A 24,663-nucleotide genomic window follows, 5' to 3' on the forward strand; every position below is an offset into this window, starting at 1 on the left:
GTAATCAAATCATGTTACAAACATAAACATAGTTTCGAATCACCCCCTAGCTAAAGGGGGTTTATTTCCTCATACGTACAAAACAAAGAGAATTGAAATTAAACATTGAAATCAAAGAAACGCCTAAACATTCCAACAACTCAATCTTGAATTGTATGAACGTTTAGGCCCTCTTATCTTCCTCTTTATTGTAGCATAAGGTCTAGGGATAGTTGGTTGGGGGGATGGAAGTGTTGGGGAATTATGGAAATGGATGAGGATTGGTGGAAATGGAAGATGGTTTTTGGATTCTAAGGGAGAGAAACTCACGGCTAGGGAAGTGTTTGTGGTGTGTTGTCGTGTTGTGAATAAGATGATTTTTGAATGAATGAATGCAAGGGTATTTATAGGAGGAGTGGAGATGTATATGGCTATTTGTTTAAGGTGTTTGTGGTTGCAATGATGAAGAATTGCATGTGGAAATAAAAGGGAAAATGTGGTGAAATGATGAAGTAGGAAGGTGGAAATGCATGTGAGATGTTGGAAAGGAAATGGGAATATGAGTAGGCCATGGCATGGGAGTTGTTTTGTTGGTGTAAATGTGCCATGGTTGCAATGATGAAGAATAAAGGGTGCATGTGGGGTGGAATTGAATGAATGCAAAGTGAATGAATAATGAAATGAGTTAAAGAGGGAGAATGTGGTGAAATGATGAAGTGGGAAGGTGGAAATGCATGTGACTTGTTTGTGGAATAAAGAATGAATGGTGGAATGATGAAGAGTTGCATAAAGAATGCATGTAGGGTTAGCTAGGTTGGCTTTGTTTGGGTGCATGTGTGTTAATGGTGGTTTTGCATGTGAATTGATGGATTGTTTTTGATGGAATGGATGGTTCTTTGCATGGCTTTTGAAGTGATTGTGGGCTTTGGAATTGGAAGGAAATGCATGGCCTTGGGGTTGGTTTAAGAGAGAATGGGCTAGGCCCTTTGTTTTATGTCCAAAATGAATACAAGGCCTTCAAATTCGTCCAACACTTTGGCTCCAATCATATGCTATCCATTCCAAGCCCAATTTTGCTCCAAAATGCTCCAAAATGCATCTTTTTGCTTCCTTAGCCATATGAACCTAAAAACACACGAAAATGGCTTAAACTACTAAAACAACTATGAATTAACAACATAGATGCACGAAAACAAGCTAAGTAAGTCGCCTAAATATGCTCCTATGAAACTCCCCCACACTTATCTTTTGCTAGTCCTCGAGCAAAACAGAATAAAAACAAATAAACAAAACGACACTAAACACGTAAAACACAACCTACACCTTCCAACAATCGTTTCAGGGATTTCCAATGCACATGACAAGTTAAAAATTATTATTCCCACAGAATTTAGCCATCTTTACCCTTAAGTACATTCTTAATCATAGTCACCACATACTAGTTCACAATTAAGCATTTAAAACCATGTTTTGAATGTAGTAACATGCCTTAGAGAATTTGCTCAATTCCTTACAAGATATGCACTCAATTTTCACTCAGATTTTCTAACTACACACCCTAATCTAGTCATATGTGAGAAGATTGATGTAAACATGAAAACAAACACTCACATATATGTATCACAAAGAACGCAATTTTTGGAGTTAATAAGCATGTTTAGATTATGATCTCATGAATGGAATGCTACTACTTAGACGCGAGAACCAGTGACACCATATGCTCATACCAAGTTCAAACTCCACAAATTGAAACACATAACACTCAAGATTGAAGTCACGGGTTGTAATGGGGCTTGGGGTGTGTGGATAACAAAGAAGGGATATGGAAAACAAAGGTTCTTAAAGAAATAGTGAGCAAGGCAATTGAATCAACTTAGAATTCACTTTTGAATGAAAACTCAACTTTGGAACAAAAAGGGAGACAATTTAGGGCCAGAATTGGTGTTTTGAGCCCTTACTTCAATCACTCATTCTTTCATTTTTTTTTCAAGCTCTTTTTTCTTTCTTTCTTTTCTTTTCTGTTTTTCTTTTCTTTTGAAACTCAAAACATACTTAAGAACAAGCATTCCTTCTCCCACACTCATTTTCTTGCATAATGTAACTCAAAAGGAATTCATTTAAGTCATGCTCACTATCTTCTAAGAACAAAGGTGTGGATTGTCCTAAACTAGGCTAGGTGAGGATAATGTGGGTTGACAAAGAATAAAGGCTAAGCAAAGCTCAACGGGGGTAAAACTTACAACATATACGAAATATGGGAAGTGAGGCTATTTGGCTATGGTGGCAACTACACAACTTCATCTTGGTATATGTTATGCAAATCAATAACATGCTTTGAATGAAATGGGCATGAGTTCTAGCATTTGGAACTATATGATGAAACGCCTTCTAAGTAGTAACCAAGCAAAGAATAATGAGATCATGCAACGACTTTAGAAAACAAGAAATCACAGATTATACTCTCCAAAGAACGTTATAGGCTCAAGTCTCTCAGGGTTGTAGCGTTTGTTTGAGTTCCTTCCTTCAAGCATGTTACATAACTAATTTTTTTCTTTTATAATTGCATGTGAAGTCATACATTATAACCATAACCAAGCATATACCAAGAGTAAATCAAACTTTTCTCCATATTTATAACTCTTTTCAACAGTCATGCAATTAGAAACCAAATCCTTATCATTGTGTTGGAAGGTGACCTACGACACAAAAACGACTCAAAACACTCTTTTTAGGCTTTTCAAAACATGTTTTTCAAATTTTTATGTGATTTTCGAATTTTTAAGTCAAAACACACTAAACACACTTAAAAACAGCAAGAAACAACATTTGAAGTTATGGTGGATAAAACCCTACGAATTTTTATCAAAACACTTTAGTAACTCCCCCACACTTAAATCAAACATTGTCCTCAATGTTAAAAACCACACTACACACAAGCAAACATATAAACAGCAATTAAACAAACTAAACATGGCAGAATGTATCTAACAAAGAGAAGAGTTTAGAGATGCAAATCTGATTATGGAGTGTTCGTTCCATCTTCTCCTTGGTGATTGCAGTGAGGCTTGGATCTTTGTGATTCCACAGGCTTACTCTTGAACTGCGCTGCTCCCATCGTTGATTTTCCTTTGTGCTACTCTTGAACTGGGCAGCAGGCTTCCTTTGGTCTCCCCCGAAGGTCTGAGCTTCCTCCTCTTATCTGTTTCTTTGTTCAATCTCTCCAATTCGTATTGAAGAGCGTTAGAGGATAGCTCAGCAAAGCTAGGTAAGCAACCAGGGAATAGAGTCCAGATAGACTCCAAGTGCCGGCTGATTGCTTCTTTCACTTTGCCATGCAAGTAATATCAAGGACAAAGGAAAAGACAGGGAAAGAGCATAATATGAGATACCTTTGCTTTTGCCCTTGATGATATGAGATACCTTTGCTTTTGAAGAAGCGATGAATGAATTAGCACATGTATTTGTGGTGCTGTTTCCTCCTGGGTCATCTGTACTCCAGGCATCTGGTATCATCTTTGGGGAAGAAGAAAGAATGAAGTATTTCGAAAGGCTTTGCTGGGAGTGCGCCCTCAGAGGTGAGGAAGAGTTGGGCATTTTCTTCAGTTCTGTCTTGCCATAAAAGATGAAGGTCGACATATATAGGGAATTCAATAGCAAGTGGTGATACTGTTCTTTTACCTTTGTCGACAAACATTTCGATCCCGCAAATCCAGCTTTTTGGAATAGTGACGACTCTTCGATCTTTGAAGATGCCTCTTCGATAAAGCTGCACACGTTTTCTGAAAAGCAGATAAAGCGTCGCCGAACTTTGCGCTTGTCGGCTAAAGACATGTAGTTGCGATGATGGCCTCCACGTGTTGAACGCGTTTTCTGAAAAGCAGATAAAGCGTCGCCGAACTTTGCGCTTGTCGGCTTTTTGAATCGGTGGACGCGTTGCCTTGGCTTTTTATAGAGCTATCGATCACCGCCAACTTACACACTCTGAAGATTTTCCATTCTTGAAACTCGTCTCTGGCCCTTTGAAAATCTACTCCGTCCACCCCTTCTCTTTTAACTTCGTGAACAATGGCTAGCTCATCCAACCCATCGAACCTTTGCTTAGATTTGAGTCTAAGCAGTGATCCGGTCGCGTCTCGTCAGGGTAAGGTATGGTGCCCGTCTTTCTTATCTTCCCATGGCCCTCTTACAGATGAGGACTCTGTGATGACGGATCCCACAACGGCTACGATAGTGGCTCGGAACCTCCTCACTCCCAAAGACAGTCAGCTACTTTCAGGACGGTCCGATGAGTTGGCCGTTCAAGAATCCCTGGCTCTGAGTGTTCAGTGCGCTGGCTCTGTGTCCAACATGGGCCAACGCCTTCTTGCTCGCTCCCGTCAGGTTGAATCCTTGATGGCGGAGGTGGAGAGTCTTAAGCAGGAGATTAAACAGCTTAAGTACGAGAACCGAAGTTTGCACGTGCTTGCCAACAATTATTCGTCAGGCATGAAGAGGAAACTTGATGAGCTTGATGACCGTCAAAGGCTTGCAGCTTTCTTCCAGAGGCACCTCTTTCCTGGGTCATCCAGCGTTCCACCAAGGTTTGGGGCCTTGAATGATCTATCTTCGGTGCCTCCCGCTCATATGCCTTCCGCTCCGATGCCTCTTGCTCCAATGCCTTCTGCTCCGAGACCTCCTGTTCCGATGCCTCCTGCTCCGATGCCTCTTGCTCCGAGAGTGTTGCCACGTAGTGGGGCCTCACGTACACAACCTTTGTAAAGGCTCCATCTTTCTGCCATGTTTAGATACAATTGTAATTTATCGAAAAAATCAATGAACAAGCAAAAGTTTTATTTACTGTATTGGGTTGCCTCCCAAGTAGCGCTTTCTTTTACGTCTTGCAGCCGGACGAAGAACCCAATCACTCCAGGATATGTTCACGAATCGGATGAGAACTCCGAGTCATGAACTAGTACCTAAAACAAGAAACAAAACAAATTTAAGAATCTGGAAAAATAAAAACAAACGAAAATAAAACAATCCAAGGGATTAGCAAAGTTGCTAATCCCCGGCAACGGCGCCAAAATTTGATGCGAGAATTATACGCACACAAATTAAACCCTCTTTTTGTCAATTGTAGTATAAGTATAAGTAGGGATCGTTCTGGACCGGGGATTAGGAAGGATTGTTAATCTCTTGGAAACTGACTCAAAAACGTAAAAACAAGATAAAACACTAAACTAGACTCAAAGAATGTGAAACTAAACGTTAAAACACTAAGACAAACCAAAAGACTCAAAATGCTTTAAAAACACAAACTAAATTGATTTCTAACTAAATTGAACAATAAAGTAAAGGGGGATTGGATTTGGACGACTTTAAACTAAAAATGGAAACTTGGAAACAAAACAAATTGTAAATATGGATTTGACGGAAATGAATGGATGGGAAGCTAGCTAAGGGGTTCATCTCCACAAATGTTATACTTGCATACAAAACGATGTCTAATTGCTTTTCAATAAACCATGAATTCTCAACGCCCCGGGTTAATTAGGTCCGCTTAAATTAACCGTCAAGTTTTCCTTAAGTTAATGAATTGGATGATTGCATACGACAATCCAAAGCATTCCTCACAAGTTCCCTACATGAATTGCATAATAGAGATACAAGCAAGAATCATTAAGCATCATGAAAACTATAAGTGTTGACGAGGCATTCGTTACTATGATTGCATGAAACTTATGCCAAGAATATGTTTAACACGATTGTTTAAAAGCAACCTCCACTACTTGTGAATATAAGTTCATAACTATTACGTGAAACTCACTTATATTCTAGCGTCAAATTCATGCATGAAAATTAAGCGTTCATTCTTAATAAACATACATAAATAGGTTATCAATCAAACAGTTAAACAAATTGAATTCACAACTTATGAAACGTAATTAAAAGTAATCAAATCATGTTACAAACATAAACATAGTTTCGAATCACCCCCTAGCTAAAGGGGGTTTATTTCCTCATACGTACAAAACAAAGAGAATTGAAATTAAACATTGAAATCAAAGAAACGCCTAAACATTCCAACAACTCAATCTTGAATTGTATGAACGTTTAGGCCCTCTTATCTTCCTCTTTATTGTAGCATAAGGTCTAGGGATAGTTGGTTGGGGGGATGGAAGTGTTGGGGAATTATGGAAATGGATGGGGAATTATGGAAATGGATGAGGATTGGTGGAAATGGAAGATGGTTTTTGGATTCTAAGGGAGAGAAACTCACGGCTAGGGAAGTGTTTGTGGTGTGTTGTTGTGTTGTGAATGAGATGATTTTTGAATGAATGAATGCAAGGGTATTTATAGGAGGAGTGGAGATGTATATGGCTATTTGTTTAAGGTGTTTGTGGTTGCAATGATGAAGAATTGCATGTGGAAATAAAAGGGAAAATGTGGTGAAATGATGAAGTAGGAAGGTGGAAATGCTTGTGAGATGTTGGAAAGGAAATGGGAATATGAGTAGGCCATGGCATGGGAGTTGTTTTGTTGGTGTAAATGTGCCATGGTTGCAATGATGAAAAATAAAGGGTGCATGTGGGGTGGAATTGAATGAATGCAAAGTGAATGAATAATGAAATGAGTTAAAGAGGGAGAATGTGGTGAAATGATGAAGTAGGAAGGTGGAAATGCGTGTGACTTGTTTGTGGAATAAAGAATGAATGGTGGAATGATGAAGAGTTGCATAAAGAATGCATGTAGGGTTAGCTAGGTTGGCTTTGTTTGGGTGCATGTGTGTTAATGGTGGTTTTGCATGTGAATTGATGGATTGTTTTGATGGAATGGATGGTTCTTTGCATGGCTTTTGAAGTGATTGTGGGCTTTGGAATTGGAAGGAAATGCATGGCCTTGGGGTTGGTTTAAGAGAGAATGGGCTAGGCCCTTTGTTTTATGTCCAAAATGAATACAAGGCCTTCAAATTCGTCCAACACTTTGGCTCCAATCATATGCTATCCATTCCAAGCCCAATTTTGCTCCAAAATGCTCCAAAATGCATCTTTTTGCTTCCTTAGCCATATGAACCTAAAAACACACGAAAATGGCTTAAACTACTAAAACAACTATGAATTAACAACATAGATGCACGAAAACAAGCTAAGTAAGTCGCCTAAATATGCTCCTATCAATGACAACTAGATTGGTTGGTGGAAATCTGAAAATGGATGGGAGAGGGAACATGACAGCTAGGTAAAGTGAATGTGGCTGCATGTTTGAATGATTAAATGATGCATGTGGGTTGGAAATGCATGTGCAATGATTCTTTGGTGCTGAAAATGCATGTGTAAGCATGTGTTGGCTGAATTAAAGAATGTGAGGGAATGATGAAAGGGGAAACATGACAGCTAGGTTGAATTATGAAGAGTGAATGCATGTGGCTGATTTATGTGAATGATTATGGGTGATTATGATAAGTGATAAGTGGTGATGATAAGTGTATGATATGTGATAAGTGATAAGTGGTGATGATAAGTAATGATTTATGATAAGTGATAAGTGGTGATGATAAGTAATGATATGTGATTATGATAAGTGATAAGTGGTGATGATAAGTAATGATATGTGGGAGTGTGGCTGAAATGAAGGAGTGGAATGTTGGAATGTTATGCACGGCTAAGGATATAGGAAAGGTTTAAATGTCCTAAAACTAAAGGGAACAAGGTTCCAACACTTTGGTCTTCAATTAGGTCTTCAATTTCATCCAACACTTTGGCTCCAAGCATAGGCTATCCATCCTTAGCCCAAAAGTGCTCCAAAAGTCTCCAAAATGCATCTTTTTGCTCCTTTAGCCCTTTGGACCTACAAACACACGAAAATAGCTTAAAGTACTAAAATAACTAAAGAAACATAACGTAAATGCACGAGAACAAGCCATTTAAGTCGCATGAATATGCTCCTATCAAATACCCCCACACTTAGCTTTTGCTAGTCCTCGAGCAAAACAAAACAAAAGAAACCAAAAACAAAACGACACTGAACAAGAAAAACACAACCTGAACCTTCCAACAATCGTCTCAGGGATTTCCAATGTACATGACAAGTTAAAAATCATTATTCCCACAGATTTTAGCCATCTTTACACTTAAGTACATTTTTAATCATAGTCACCACATACTAGTTCACAATTAAGCATTTAAAACCATGATTTGAATGTAGTAACATGCCTTAGAGAATTTCCTCAATTCCTTACTAGAATGCACTCTATTTTCACACAAATTTTCTGACTACACACCCTACACTAGTTATATGTGAGAGATTGATGTAAACATGAAAGACTAGTACCTCCCATATGTTATAACAAAGAAAGCATTTTCTGGATTTACGATAATGACATGAATATGATCTCATGAATGGAATGCTACTACTTAGAATGAGAACCAGTGATTCCATAAGCTCATATCAGTTCCAAACTCCACATTTTGAAACACATAACACTCAAGATAGAAGTCAAAGGGTTGTAACGGGGCTAGGGTATTGGCTAACAATGAAAGGTGAAGGATAAACAAACATTCTTAAAGCAATAGTGAGCAAAGTATTGAATTAGGCGCTTAGAATTCCCTTAAGAACGCAGAAGTCAACTTTGAACACCCAAGGGAAAGTCACACAAAACTTAGGGCCATATTCAACTTTTTGGACCCTTTCTTCAACCATCAACGCTCGTGAGTTCATTCTTACTTATTTTCACTCTTTTTTTTTTTTTTTTTTCTTTTCTTCTTCTTTTCTTTTTTGAATCTCAAAACATATATATAAACGTAAGAATAAACTTTTACTCCCCCACACTCTTTCTTGCATAATGTAACTCAAAAGGAATTCATTTAAGTCATGCTCACTATACTTTAAGAACAAGGGTATAGGAAAGTCCTACTCTAGGCTAGGTGAGGAAAATGTGGGTAAACAAAGAATAAAGGCTAAACAAGGCTCAACGGGGTTAAAACTTACAACATATACGAAATATGGGAAGTAAGGCTATTTGGCTATGGTGGTGGTTACACAACTTCATCTTGATATATGTTATGCAATTCAATGTCATGCTTTGAATGAAACGGATATAAGTTCTAGCATTTAGTTCTATCATGATATAATTGCATTCTAAGTAGCAACCAAGCAAGGAATAATGAGATCATGCAACAACTTTAGAAAACAAAGAATCACAGATTATAACTCTCCAAAGAAGGTAATGGCTCGAGTCTCACAGGGTTGTAACGTTTGTTTGAGTTCCTTCCTTCAAGCATGTTACAAAAACGAATTTTTCTTTTATGATTGCATGTGAAGTCATACATTATAACCATAACCAAGCATATACCAAGAGTAAATCAAACTTTTCTCTATGTTTATAACTCTTTTTAACAGTCATGCAATTACAAACCAAATCCTTATCATTGTGTTGGAAGGTATCCTAAGACACAAACACACAAAAACGACTCAAAACACTCTTTTTAGGCTTTTCAAAACATGTTTTTCAAATTTTTATGTGATTTTCGGAGTTATAAAACAAAAGATACTAAAACACTCTAAAACATCTTAAAAACACCTTAAAACAGCAAGGAACAACATTTGAAATTATGGGTGATAAAATCCCACGAATTTGCATCAAATATACTTAGTTACCCCCCCCCCCCACACTTAAATCACACATTGTCCTCAATGTTTTAAGCATAGATTTACATAAAACATAAGTAAACACACAAACAGCATTTATACATACTAAACATGGCAGAATGTAACTAACAAAGAGAAGAGTTTAGGGACGCAAATCTGGAATTGGAGTGCTTTCTCGGTCTTCCTTTGTTGAATGGATGGGTTGATCTTTGGTGTTTCCACAGGCTTACTCTTGAACTGGCCTGGAGGATTCTTTTTGGTCTCCTCCACTCGTTGATTTTCCTTTGTGCTACTCTTGAACTGAGCAGCAGGATTCTTTTGGTCTCCCCCGAAGGTCTGAGCTTCCTCCTTTTTTTCTGTTTCTTTGTTCAATCTCTCCAATTCGTATTGAAGAGGGTTAGAGGATAGCTCAACATACGCAGTTGTAGCTTGTCTCCACATGCTTCAATGTATCATTTTCACTTGCCTTACTTGCTCCCCTTTGCAGAAGTGGTCCCTTCTCTGGAAGTGTATCAACCGTTGAAGATGACTACTCGAGAGCAACGCTAGGTAAGCAATCAGGGAAGGGATTCCAGGCAGTTGGTTCCAGATCGGAAGACTGACTCCAAGTGCCGGCTGATTGCTTCTTTCACTTTGCCATGCGAGTAAGAACAAGGACAAAGAAAAGGACAGGGAAAGAGCATGATATGAGATACTTTTGCTTTTGACCTTGATGATATGAGATACCTTTGCTTTTGAAGAAGCGGTGAATGAATCAGCACATGCTTCCATCTACCGTTTCCTCCTGGGTCATCTGTACTCCAGGCATCTGGTATCATCTTTGGGGAAGAAGAAAAAATTGAGTATTTCGAAAGGCTTTGCTGGGAGTGCGCCCTCAAAAGTGAGGAAGAGTTGGGCATTTTCTTCAGGTTTGCCTTGCCATAAAAGATGAAGGTCGACATATATAGGGATTTCCCAATAGCAAGTGGTGGTATTGTTTTTTTACCCTTGTCGACAAACGTTTTGATCCCGCAAATCCGGCTTTTTGAAATAGTGACGTCTCTTCGATTTCTGAACGACGCCTATTCGATTTCTGAGCAGGCGCCCCTTCGATTTCTGAGCGACGCCCCTTCGCTTTCTGAACGACACGTAGTAGTGCGGATGCGACTCTTTTGACAAAGCTGCATGCGTTTTCTGAAAAGTAGAGAAAGCGTCGTCGAACTTTGCGTTTGTCGGCTAAAGATATGTAGTTGCGATGATGGCCTCCACGTGTTTTCACTTTGTCAGAGATCTTTTGACAAAGTGAATGCATTTTCTGAAAAGTAGAGAAAGCGTCGCCAAACTTTGCGCAGGAAATTCCGGCTTTTTGAATTGGTGGATGCGTCGCCTTGGCTTTTTATAGAGTTACCGATCACCTCAAACATACACACTCTGAAGACTGCCCATTTTTGAAAATTGTCTCCGGCCCTTTGAAATTTAACTCCATCCACCCCTTCTCTTGAACACCTTTGAAAAATGGCAAACCCATCGAACCTTAGCTTAGAATTGAGTCTCAGCTGTGATACGGGCGCGCCGCGTCAAGGTAACGTATGGCACCCTTCTTTCTTATCTTCTAACGGTCCTCTTACAGGTGAAGACTCCGTGATGCAGGATGCCACAACAGCTACAATAGTAGCTAGGAACCTCCTCACTCCCAAAGATAGTCAGCTGCTTTCAGGACGGTCCGATGAGTTGGCCGTTCAAGAATCCCTCGCACTTAGTGTTCAGTGTGCGAGCTCTGTGTCCAACATGGGCCAACGCCTGCTTGCTCGGTCCCGTCAAGTGGAATCATTGATGGCAGAGATGGAAAATCTTAAGCAGGAGATCAAACAGCTTAAGTACGAGAATAGAAGTTTGCATGTGCTTGCAAATAACTATTCGTCGGGCATGAAGAGGAAGCTTGATGAGCTGCAAGAATCTCAAGGTCGCGTTCAAAGTGACCGTCAAAGGCTTGCGTCTTTCTTCCAGAGGCACCTTTTTCCTGGGTCATCTAGCGTTCCACCCAATATTGAGGCCTGGAATGCTCTAGCTCCGATGCCTTCCGCTCCGATGCCTTCTGCTCCGACGCCTCGTAGTGGGGCTTCACGTAAACATCCTTTGTGAAGGCTCCATCTTTCTCCATGTTTAGTATCTTTTCTTTTTTTTTTTTTTTTATATTTTTTTTTTTTATGAACATGCTTTGTTTTATTCAGTGCATTGGGTTGCCTCCCAAGTAGCGCTTTATTTTACGTCTTGCAGCCGGACGAAGAACCCAATCACTCCAGGATATGTTCACGAATCGGATGAGAACTCCGAGTCATGAACTAGTACCTAAAACAAGAAACAAAACAAAATTAAGAATCTGGAAAAATAAAAACAAACGAAAATAAAACAATCCAAGGGATTAGCAAAGTTGCTAATCCCCGGCAACGGCGCCAAAATTTGATGCGAGAAATATACGCACACAAATTAACCCTCTTGTTGTCAAATTGTAGTAAGGATGCAAGTAGGGATCGTTCTAGACCGGGGATTAGGAGGGCTTGCTAAAACCTCTAAATTGACTCAAAAACATAAAAACAAAGTTAAAAACGTTCACAAAGACTCAAAGGACTCAAAACAGGTTCAAAAGACTCAAAACTGCCTAAAAACACTAACTAGGCAGTTTCTGACCTTAAACACAAATTTGGACGAATTTAAGATCAAAGGTTGATTCAAAACACTTTAAAACACAAATTAAGACACTTTAACACTAAACTAGACTCAAAGAATGAAAAACTAAAAGTTAAAACACTTAAACAAACCTAAAACCCAAAACAGCAACTAGAAGACTCAAAACTGCCTAAAAACCACTTTCTGGGCAGTTTTGAGCACCTACACTAATTTGGACGAAATTGGATGAAAACTTGAATCAAAATACTTAGAAACACAAATCAAAACACTTTCTAACTAATCTAAGACTTCAAATTAAAGGGGGATTTGTTTTGGAGGAAAATTGAAATAACGAAACAAGTTAATAAACTAGACAGAATGTAAATATGAAATTGATGAAATGGAATGAATGGATGCTAGCCAAGGGGTTCATCTCCACACATGTTACACTTGCATAATAAAAAGATTTCCAATTGCATTTCAATAAATTATGAAACTCATCACCGCGGGTTAATTAGGTCCGCTTAAATTAACCTTCAAATCTTCCTAACGTTATTGAATTGGATGATTGCATACGACAACCCAAAACATTTCCCACAAGTCCCCTACATGATTGCATAATAGAGATACAAGCAAGAATCATTACGCTCTATGAAAATTATAAGTGTTGACGAGGCATTCGTTACTATGATTGCATGAAACTTATGCCAAGAATTCGTTTAACGCGATTGTTTATAAGCAACCTCCACTACTTGTGAATATAAGTTCGTAACTATTAGGTGAAACTCACTTATATTCTAGCGTCATATTCATGCATGAAAATTAAGCGTGCACTCTCAATAAACATACATAAATAAGTTATCAATCAAACAGTTAAACAAATTGAATCCACGATTTATGAAATGCAATTAGAAGTAATCAAATCAAAACGCAAGCATAAACATATATTTCGAATCCCCCCCTAGCCAAAGGGGGGTTTAGTTCCTCATGATACAAAACAAAGAGAATCAAAGAAACACCTAAACATTTCAACAACTCAAACTTGAATTGTATGAACGTTTAGGCCCTCTTCTCTTCCATTCCTCATTCGTACAAAACAAAGACTATTGAAATTAAACATTGAAATCAAAGAAACACCTAAACATTCCAACAACTCACTTGAATTGTATGAACGTTTAGGCCCTCTTATCTTCCTCTTCGTTGTAGCACAAGGTCTAATGGATAGTTTGATGGTGTGAATGGTTTGGGGAGTGGTGAAAATGGAAGGAGGAGGCCACGGCAATGGGATGATTTCTGGTGTGGTGTTTGGATTATTAGGGAGAGAGCATGGCACAAGGGAATGGTTGGTGTTTGTGACTGAAATGTGTATGGAAGAATGAGATGAATTGAATGAATGCAATGCATGGTTTTATAGGGAGAGAAGGGATGGGAGAACATGTGAATGGCAACTAGGAATGATTAAAGAAGGGAATGCATGTGTAATGACAACTAGATTGGTTGGTGGAAATCTGAAAATGGATGGGAGAGGGAACATGACAGCTAGGTAAAGTGAATGTGGCTGCATGTGCAATGATTCTTTGGTGCTGAAAATGCATGTGTAAGCATGTGTTGGCTGAATTAAAGAATGTGAGGGAATGATGAAAGGGGAAACATGACAGCTAGGTTGAATTATGAAGAGTGAATGCATGTGGCTGATTTATGTGAATGATTATGGGTGATTATGATAAGTGATAAGTGGTGATGATAAGTGTATGATATGTGATTATGATAAGTGATAAGTGGTGATGATAAGTAATGATTTATGATAAGTGATAAGTGGTGATGATAAGTAATGATATGTGATTATGATAAGTGATAAGTGGTGATGATAAGTAATGATATGTGGGAGTGTGGCTGAAATGAAGGAGTGGAATGTTGGAATGTTATGCACGGCTAAGGATATAGGAAAGGTTTAAATGTCCTAAAACTAAAGGGAACAAGGTTCCAACACTTTGGTCTTCAATTAGGTCTTCAATTTCGTCCAACACTTTGGCTCCAAGCATAGGCTATCCATCCTTAGCCCAAAAGTGCTCCAAAAGTCTCCAAAATGCATCTTTTTGCTCCTTTAGCCCTTTGGACCTACAAACACACGAAAATAGCTTAAAGTACTAAAATAACTAAATAAGCATAACGTAAATGCACGAGAACAAGCCATTTAAGTCGCATGAATATTCTCCTATCATAGGCACAAGTTCATTCTCTTCATTCGTCACTACCGTGACTCCGGACTTCTTGGGAATTACTTGGATCGGTGAAACCCAACAACTATCCGAGATAGGATAGATGACGCCACAATCAAGTAATTTGATGATCTCCTTCTTCACGACTTCCATCATTGGTGGGTTGAGTCGACGTTGGGCTTCCCTTGATAGTTTGGCGCCTTCTTCCATGAGAATTCGATACATGCATGTGGTAGGGCTTATGCCCTTGATATCAGCCAAAGTCCACCCAATGGTCGTCTTGTGCTCTTTGAAAACCCTCACCAATTTCTCCTCCTCTTGTGCAGTGAGTGATGATGCTACAATGACGGGCAATGTGTCTTGCTTGCCCAAGAACACATACTTCAAGTGATTTGGCGATGGTTTGAGCTCAAGGGTAGGTGGTTGTTCTATAGAAGGAAGCAACTTGTTAGTTGAAATTGGGATTGAAATTGGACTAGGGGACTTACCTTGGAGCCGTGGCAATGACTCTAGGGTTGCCACAGTCTCAATTACTTCCTCATCAAAGGCCACGGCATGGTAGTGCAATTGTGTGACGTGGGTTGCTATGGTAGCAGCCATGTGATCCTTCACTTCTATGCCATTTGTAATGACCGTTTCAAGTGCATCTCCATGTAATTGTTCAAGGTGTGCCTGCGCCAAAGAATCAAGAATATCAATAGAGAAACATGAGTGATCATTATTAGGAAATCTCATAGTTTCAAAAATATTGAAATCAATCACTTCCCCATCGAATTCCATTGTTAAAGTGCCTTTAAACACGTCAATCTTAGTTCGGGCCGTCTTCATGAATGGCCTCCTAAGAAGAAGCGGCAAGGATGGAGCATGGGTGGTTTCTTCCATTTCAAGAACGTAGAAATCCGCCGGAAAGATCAAATTATTCACCTGCACTAAGACATCTTCCAATACGCCCTTTGGATAGGCATTAGATCTATCGGCCAACTGAATAATCACACCATCATTTTTCAATTCACCAAGGTTCATTGAAGCATAAATAGAGTATGGCATGATGTTAATTGAAGCTCCTAAGTCTAACATAGCATGTTCGAACTTAGTTTGGCCAATAATACAAGGAATTGTAAAGCTACCTGGATCTTTGCACTTTGGTGGTAACTTTCTTTGTAAAATAGCGGAAACGTTTTCACTTACCCTCACTACCTCATTATTTAAAGCCCTCTTCCTTGTAGTGCATAATTCTTTCAAGAACTTGGCGTATTTGGGCATTTGCTTTATGGCATCTAGGAGCGGGATATTAACCTGAACCTTCCTAAACATCTCAAGAATGTCTTTTTCATGCTCCTCATTCTTTGTTTGCAAAAATCAGTGAAGGAAAGGAACATTGGGTGGAACGGGGTTAGAATTAATCGAATTTGAACCCAACTTACCCTTGGTGGCCGAATGGGATGGAATGGATGAATTTTGGTCCTTAAGTGCTTGCGGCAAAGGTGTTTGTACCCTTGCTGTGGGCATGGCTGCCTCCTCCTCTTCATGTTGCAGCTTCTCCTCTTCATTCAGACTTGATTTGGGTGGTGTGGATGTAGTGCCAACTTCTTTTCCACTCCTCAAAGTGATTGCTTTGGCAGATTCGAACCCTCCCTTTGGATTGACAATGGTTGAGCTTGGGAGCTTGCCTTGGTCTCGGAATTGCCCTACAAACTCCGCAATCTGCCCAATTTGCTTCTCTAAGTGGTCCACCCTTTTGTCTTGGTTTTGCATCGCCTTTTCTTGGTTTTGCAATGCTTTGTTTTGATTTTCTTGCCCCTGAGACAAATTGGTAAGTAACTTAAGAAGTGTAGCATTATCTAAAGACGTACCTTGATGGTTTTGGGTAGATTGGGGTTGGGTTGAATCATTGTCGTAGGTTTTGGTGTAAAAGCCTGGGGGTTGCTGCCTAAAGCCTCCTTGTTAGTGAGGTTGTTGAGGCTCTCTCCACTTGAAGTTTGGATGGTCTCTCCAACCCGAATTGTATGTATTGGAATATGGATCATTCCTTGGCTGATTTTGGCTTGGAAATCCAATAGCGTTTGCACTCTCCCATCCCCCGTTCTCAATCAATTGAGGGCACTTTTCCGAAGGGTGTCCTTGGATAGAACATACGCCACATACAATTGGTCCTTGGATCTTCATTCCTTCGGCCATCTGAGACACAATAGAAGTAAGATTAGCTAATTGAGTTTGAATGTCGGATTAAGAACTTACCTCATGCACTTGTTGCCGTGGGGGGTCTCTTTGCCCAATTCCTTCATATTGTTGTGCATTGAGAGCCCGATTCGCAATTAGGTTCTTGGCTGCCATGGGAGTTTTGTCCACCAACGCACCTCCTGCCGAGGCATCGAGCATTTGCCTTTCAATGGGAAGAAGACCTTCATAGAAGTATTGAAGTAAAAGCTCCTCTTTCATTTGATGTTGAGGACATGATGCAACAAGGGCTTTAAAACGCTCATAGTACGTTGGAAAAGACTCCCTTTGACTTTGTTGGATTCCGCTAATCTTCTTTCTCAAGAAAATGACTCTTAAAGTAGGAAAGAACTTCTCAAGAAACGCCCTCTTCATGCTGTCCCACGAAGTGATCGTTCCGGGTGCTAGCTCGTATAACCAATCCTTGGCCTTCTCCAAGAGTGAGAACGAAAAGGCCTTTATCTTCAAAATACTACTATCAACATTAATTGGAGTCATGCTAGAACACACCACCTCGAACTCCTTCAAATGCTTGTTGGGATCCTCCATGGACAATCCATGGAACTTCGGAATGTGGTGCAACAAACTTGACTTCAATTCAAATTCGTCGGTTTTGTCTTGAGCCGCCCTTGGGTATTGGATGCATAAAGGTGCGGCATTGTCCATTCCCGAAGCGGAAAGCTCATTGATTGTACGGTTGTCCGCTGCCATGGTGTGGACCTCTTCTTCCTCCCTTGTCGTGGGTTCCTCTTCCTCATCAAGATTAGAAGTCGAACTAGAACTTGATGGGTGAAGTTCTGGGTCCTTCTTCTTCCTTCTCAAAGTGCACTCAAATCGTCGTCAAAATCCAAGATGTTTGCACTAATAGGTTGAGAACTATGAGTCATACACTAGTACCTACAAACAAGAAAAGAAATAAGGTCAGTAGCTAAAACAAAAATATATGAAAAAGAAACAAAAAGAAACAACGGGGGATTAGCAAAGTTGCTAATCCCCGGCAACGGCGCCAAAAATTTGATGTGATATATAATAGCACACAAATTAAACCCTCTTTTTGACAATTGTAGTATAGATATAAGTAGGGATCGTTCTAGGCCGGGGATTAGGAGGGATTGCTAATCTAATGAAAATCGACTCAAAGATGTAAAAATATGCTTTAAAACACTTAAACAAATTCAAAAGACTCTTAACTAAATTTGTATGACTCAAAACAAACTTCAAAGACTCAAAACAACTCAAAACAATAAAAAAGACTCAATTTAGACTCTAGGACTCAATTTGGACGAAAATACAATTAGTTTTGACTCAAAAGACTCCAAAACACACTTTTGGACAGATTTGGAGCAAGTAAGAAGAGGGGATTTGATTTTGGACGAATTTAAAAGAAAAACAAGTGAATTAAAAACTTAAAACAGATTTTGATGAAATTAAGAAAAACCAATGGATGATGGAATAGCCAAGGGATACTTCTCCACACATGATACATTCAAACATAAATTGATTTCCAATTGCTTTTCCGATAAACCATGAACCTCAACACCCCAGATTAACCGTGACATCACTAATTAACCCTCAGATTTCCCTTAAGTTAGTGGATTGGATGACATCATACGACAACCCAAAGCATTCTTCAAAAGGTCCCCTACATGACATCATAATAGAGATACCATCAAAGATCATTACGTTCAATGGAAATCATAAGTATTGACAAAGCACTTGTAACTATGACATCATGATACTCATGCTAGGAATTTACTTAACATGATTGTGAAAACAACATTAACTACTTGTGAATATAAGTTTGTGACGATTATATGAAACTCCCTTATATTCTAGCACAAATTCAAGCATGCAAATTAAGTAGGCCTCCCTAATCGACATACAAGAATAAGTTATCCATCAAACGGTTAAGTAAATTGCATTCACAATTTATGAAATCACAACTGGAATTTATCAACTCATATTATAAACGTAATCATGGTTTCAAAGCATCCCTAGGCTAAAACGAGTTTAGCTTCTCATGTTCATAACAAAACAAAGGAAAATAGAATTAAACATTGAAAACAAAAGATAGATTACACCTAAAAACGTTCCAACACTCCAACTTGAATGCACAAACGTCCAAGGCTTCGTCTTCCTTCTCTTCTTCCTTGCTAAGTCACGGCACAAAAGTCTAAGGTGGTTTTGTGGATGATTTTCTGGGTTTTGAATGGATTTAGGAGAGTAGGGTGGTGCGGCAAAGGTTATGGAGGGTGTATGGAGGCTTGGAAGAAGGTATAGAAGTGGGAGAATGGTGGAAAGCTTGATGGAAGGCTGCGGCAAAGGACTTTGGTTATGTGAATGATGACAGGTTGTATGGAAGGGTGATTAGGGTTCAATAAGGGTGCGGCATAGGGGTTTTATAAGGAAGAAAGAATCCTAAGACTTTATTACTTAGTTTAGGAAAGGAATTAACTCCAAATCCTTAAAGAATAGGAAACACAAAGTCAAAAATTAAAGGGAAAAGGAAGTAACTTGCGGCAAAGGAGTGCAAGAAAGGGAATGCTCTTTATTTCTGAAATTAGGCAAGGATTTTGGAATAGAAAAGGGTATGTGAGTTATGGCTGAATTTGATATGAAAAAGGAATGTGTTTTAATGCTTTAGAATAGGAAAGATGGCCCTCCCTTGCACGGCAAGGAAGGGAAACTCTAAGGGGGATACACGGCAAGGAATTTATGTTGCAAGGAAACTTTGTTTTGTGTCCTAGAATGGATAGAAGTCCTTAATGTTGCTGAAACATTGAGTCTTTAAGGATTAGGAAAGGTTAAACCAAAATAGGAAATCTTGGCTTAACTTTCCTACTTCAAGTAGGAAACCTTCTTTGACTAGGATTCCTCATGTGATTAGGAATCCTCTTGTGATTAGGAATCCTCTTGTGATTAGGAATCCTTTTATGATTAGGAATCCTAACTCTTTTAGGTCTTCAATTTCGTCCATTCCTTTTGCTCCAAGCATAAGCTATCCATTCCAAGTCCAATTTTGCTCCAAAATGCTCCAAAATGCACCTTTTTGCTTCTTTAGCCATGGGAACCTAAAAACACACGAAAATGGCTTAAACTACTAAAACAACTATAACTTAACAACATAAATGCACGAAAACAAGCTAAGTAAGTCGCCTAAATATGCTCCTATTACGGAGAATGGTGAGCTCTGCTTGAGATAATCTCATTTGTGCTCCAAAAATACAAGTTTTGTCAGAAAGTGCAAGACTGGACCTACGCCTGGCCCAAGAAGATCGAACACAAGCATAATGAAGAGGGTCAAACCTTGCATTCTTTAAGTCAACAGTCCCCAACTAACTAGGTTAGTCGCCTCAATGGAGAGAGTTGTATGTGTCAAGGCCTTGACTACACCATAAGTACTAAGTCGAATCCTAGAACTAACAAAAAGGGTATCCAATCGGTAGGTTCGTGAAACCCATACAGACGGAGAGTAAGGGCAAAAGCTTTGAAATTGGGAGTTGTGAGGCTTGCCCTAACAGTCTTTTTAAAAGATGAATCATGAAGATATGCTTCCATCACGGGTTTGGGATGGCTTTTAAGGCATAAAATAAGTTAGAAGTAATCCATTTGCAATGGTTAAAGAAGTTGTTTTCTCATAATATTAAGGTGGAGAGCTTTTTGAGCAAAGACAGAATATGAAGAAAGCCTTAGGGTTTTATAGATGAGTAAGGAGTAACTTTGGGGTATGCTTTGTAGCCATTATGATTATAAAAATCAAATAGCTTGGGCCAATCTTCACATTGCCCAACATTTGTTTTAATGGCGGTTTGATTTCTCTACATCATGAAGAGCCTTGAGACTGAAGGAAGCTGAGAAGTCCCTCTTCACCCACTCTTGAAAAATCCAGCGCTAATCTTGAAAGCCTTGAAGCTCGAAGGGATGCCTTGAAGAATTCAGCCTCGTCTTAAGTTTCCTGAACTCTTTGAAGAGCTTAGGCAAAGATCCGGTTGCAGGAGTAGGTGCAGAGGGTAAAGGCATTTCTCCAGCTTTGTCAGAAGATGCAACAATTGAAGCGATCTCGGCAAGAGGAGGCAGCCCAGAAGTTGGAGCAGAGGTAGCAGTGATGGTAGTAGCCTTAACTTTCTTCTTTGGCCGAGGGGATCAGATTTATGTACCAAGGGTGGAGGAGACTGGCCCGAGCCTTCTCCAAGACCCTGTTCAACCAAGAGGAATAGGTTAAGTGAAGAGTCTACAATTCAGAATGGAGGAAGGCAAGATAAGAGAAGTTAATATACCTGAGTTGAACTTAGATCCTTGGAATGAGGAGGAGTTGGTTCCCTTGGTTGATAAAGGGAATCATCATTGCTTGCTGGAGAGGGAGAAATATTGCCCGAGCCTTCACCAAAGGCCTACAAATGTCAAAAGAAAAACAAATGTTAACAATTTGGTTTGCAGAAGGTGAAAAAGTCTAAATAATAGTATACCCGAGGTTGGGAGATAGACATTTCTGATGCCACGGCTGCATCAGTAGAAGCAGGCCAAGAAGCCCTCGGGCTAGGTACCTTCGAGACCACGGGGATCACAAGAACTATAGGTTCCCAAAAGGCTGTTGCTGCTGGTTGATGAAGCTTCTGCCCTGGGGATGGCTAAGAAAAACAAGATAGAAAATAAGTATAAATAAAAAGGATGTTTAAAACAGGAAGATTCAAGTTAAAAGTACTCACCGGATTACTGTCGTCTTCCACAAAGTGCAGCATCTCCCCATTTGATAGGTCAAACTGGGAAGTCGGAGCCACCACCAAAGGAGAAGAAGTTGAAGGAATAGAAGTAGAGCTTTGCCCGACTAAGGATGCAGCTGTTCCAACCTTGGCCTACAAAAATAAAAGTCAGGTATTAAAATTCTAAAAGTGATAAAAATACAAGTTCAAGAGAGGGAATAAGATATTTACCTTTGAGGATCTAGTCCGAGAAGAAGAAACGTGCGTCATTCAGGCTGGGAAAGCCTCGGGCTGTGAGATCCTTTCTTCCCTTATGGCCTGTTTCAGGCAGTCGGGCAGAAAATTAATAAAAGAAGAAGGGGAGAAAGAGAATGAAAGACTTCAAATGAACAATTTGAAATGTAGGCCATACCTCCAATTCTTCCAGGGTGGTATCATGAAGATCCTTAGCCTTTTGGTGCATCTTCATGCTCAATGGCTCCTCCCTTGAGGCAATTGCAGGCTTCTTGGTCGCTTACGGTCTTGATTTCAAAGAAGAAAGAATTGTTAACCCGTAAAGAGAGATTGCAATTAAACAGAAATGGACGGATAACTTACTAGAAGCTTTCTACTTTTTTCTGCTCGTCTAAGATGCAAAGGCAATAGAAAACTTAGAGGATTTAGCCCTGGTTCTCTTCTTCGTAGGGGTTGTATGCGGACCAGGTATGGAGATTTGAGCTCGAGGTAGCTCTTCGGGCTCGAACTCTGAAGTTTCCATTATTGTTGCATGTGTTCGACGTGTTGCCCAAGGCTCCACTACAAGCTCGGCCTCATCCTTTGAATCTCCAAATAATTCGTAGACATCGCTGCCTGCCTAGCACCTTGTCCCTCTGCCTTAGCCGCAGCTTCTTGGAGGACAAAGGCGTCTGCAGCATCTTCATCTTGCCCGATGTCTATCTCTGCAGAGTTGCCTTAGGCTGTAAGTGTAAAGAGACCAATAAGAAGATTAGAAGAAAGCAGATTCATGAAATATCATAGAATACAAGTCGAGAAAATTAAATGATACCTATTAGAATAAGTTGATTCTTTTGATGGATCATCTTCTCCCAACCTTCAAGCTCACTCGGCTTGGGATAGGACTTGATGGTAATGTGCTTGAAGATGAGGTCATGAGACTCTTTGAGTTCCCTTTCATACTTCTTGGTCTATTTAGCTTCCCACCAAGAAGAGAATAAGTGAGTACACTCAAAGTATAAAGCAATGGGCTTGCGGGCAACCTTGTTCAATACTTCAAGACTGCGTTAAGCAGCTCGACAAGTGATTTCTTGAGGAGAGCGAAGGCGATAAGAGGTGCCGCAATAAACTGAGTCAAAATAAGGGATGGGATGGCTTGCCTAAAGCCTAACTGTCTAGCGCAAAAGTTGGGGTGATAAACCTTCAGCCCGCGCTCGTAACGATTGCTGCGTACTCCCCATGCCAGATCCTTTGACTGGATACAGCTGATAAATCTTTCTTTACAGAAGAGGTTGGCATCTTCTCCAAATGCGTCTTGAAAGGCTTGGTCAGAAAACCAAAGATGCCTCTTAAGGAATGAAGCTCCCCACTCCAAGTCTACCCGAGTTATGCAGACTCTTGAAGAAGTATAGGCAAGAAAAGATAGAGTGGTTGGTGAGTGAGGCCTCGACTAGAATTCGGGCAGAGGCCACTACTTCTAGAAATTCAAGATTGGGTGTCCGAAGCTTGGGGAAGTACCATTGCAACTATAATTAGACCATCCAGGTTGGCCTATTGAGGTTAGTTTCAATGGTTTTCCCCGAGTCATCTCGAAGAGAAGATGGTAGAGATGAAAGAGAATGAAGGGGCCCGTTGCCATGTCATCAAAGTTGTGAAGAGCTTCCACTAGAGGGATCCATTCGACCTTCATTTCCTTAGATTTATTGGGAAAAACATGTTTGTTGAGCCAGTACAATAAAAAGTACATGTGCTCTTGATCTCTGTTGGCAGTGAAGGAGGTTGGGCCAAAACTCTTATTCGCAAACGGGCTGAAGCCTGTAAATGAGGTCCCATAACTCTTGAAGGTTGAGGAGTTAGACTCTATTTGAAGAAATGGGGCAGAGCTACTCGAGCTTTCTACGATCGAATAGGAAAAATGAGACCAATCGTGGGTAACATCCACAACTCTGCCCAATGGCCTCAGCTTGAAGACTTGGGCCATATTTAGGATCGTCAAGGACATAAGACCCATCCTGAGATCAAAAGTATTTGTCTCCAAGTTCCAAAAGAGGAGAGATGTGGTCAGCAGCTTGGGCTTGGCAATAACGGTAGTCTTCAAGAGCATTATCAGCTCGTATACACCGTTGTTCATCCATTTTTTCTCGAAGATAGGCTCGAGCTCATTTATCCACTATGCCCAGCCTTTATCCTTTATTAGAGGAAAACCACGATGGTGGTTCGACCACTTGGAAGCCAAAATGCCTGACTTAGCCAAGTAAGGGTTGAGAGTGAACCACTTTGCCTTGGGCATATTGTTCTCCAAGGCAATTGGGACTTGAGAAATCCATGCAAGTCCCAAAGAGTGTACATCTTCCTCCTCGAACAAACGCGAGGTTTGCAGGCCAGCCTAAGGGTGATGAAGTTCGTTAAGCAAACGACGCATAGTGGCAATGCCCTAGCTAGTTTCATAAGAAGATTGGGTAGTTTTGGGTTTCATTGGAAGGTTTTGGAAGGCAATTAAGATTATGAGGCAAAATTTGAGAAAGCAAGAGGAATTCTGGAAACTCTGAAGGTTCTGAGTATTGGCCATGTCAGCAGTGCCATGTCAGCAGTGCTACCTAGGCAAACGTTAAGTTGGTGTAATTGAGATGTAGTATAAAAGTAGCTTTCCCTCTCATTGTATTTTTTAGAATAAGTCGGTTGTATTGTAAGAAAAATAGTTATCAAATTCTTCTTCCTCAAGCTTCTGCTTTTAGGTTTTCTGATTTTTCATAGATTTGTAAATCTTAATTCACAGTGTTAATATGGTATCAAGAGCTAGTCTTGACACACTCCGACCCTAATCGAGGCATGCTGGCCGTTAAGTGAGGGTAACGTAGACATGTGCGCTGTGCGGAAATGAACGTGATATGAAAATATAGATAAATAAAAACTTGCTAACTAATTACACTAGACTAACATATCGGTGCGAGTGAAAATGTTTAGAGTAAAGGACACACATCACCACAGCGTAGGTATCAGAATGCAATCTAGAAGTTTAATTACAAATTATACAGATCATAAAAGAAACCCTACACTAGTAA

General features: G+C 39.9%; 1 protein-coding gene across 1 annotated transcript in view; it reads right to left on the bottom strand.

Moving 5' to 3' along the window:
- The window catches only part of LOC125479610, a gene marked incomplete at its 3' end in the record, with an annotated part of 36,186 nt that extends 12,454 nt beyond the window's left edge, over positions 1-23,732 (bottom strand). The window contains exons 1-6 of the mRNA XM_048589142.1: positions 23,120-23,732; positions 22,238-22,326; positions 21,395-21,541; positions 21,155-21,316; positions 20,966-21,079; positions 20,846-20,884 (exon numbers count right to left, since the gene is read on the bottom strand). Of these exons, the coding sequence (XP_048445099.1) occupies positions 20,846-20,884; positions 20,966-21,079; positions 21,155-21,316; positions 21,395-21,541; positions 22,238-22,326; positions 23,120-23,732 (1,164 nt within the window). The remainder of the gene's footprint in view (positions 1-20,845; positions 20,885-20,965; positions 21,080-21,154; positions 21,317-21,394; positions 21,542-22,237; positions 22,327-23,119) is intronic.
- Positions 23,733-24,663: the final 931 nt, after the last annotated feature.

This window comes from the organism of the source record quoted next, unplaced genomic scaffold (assembly GCF_019419815.1).
Source record: "Pyrus x bretschneideri cultivar Hongxiangsu unplaced genomic scaffold, Pyrus_bretschneideri_v1 Contig3, whole genome shotgun sequence".
Taxonomy (NCBI): Eukaryota; Viridiplantae; Streptophyta; class Magnoliopsida; order Rosales; family Rosaceae; genus Pyrus; species Pyrus x bretschneideri.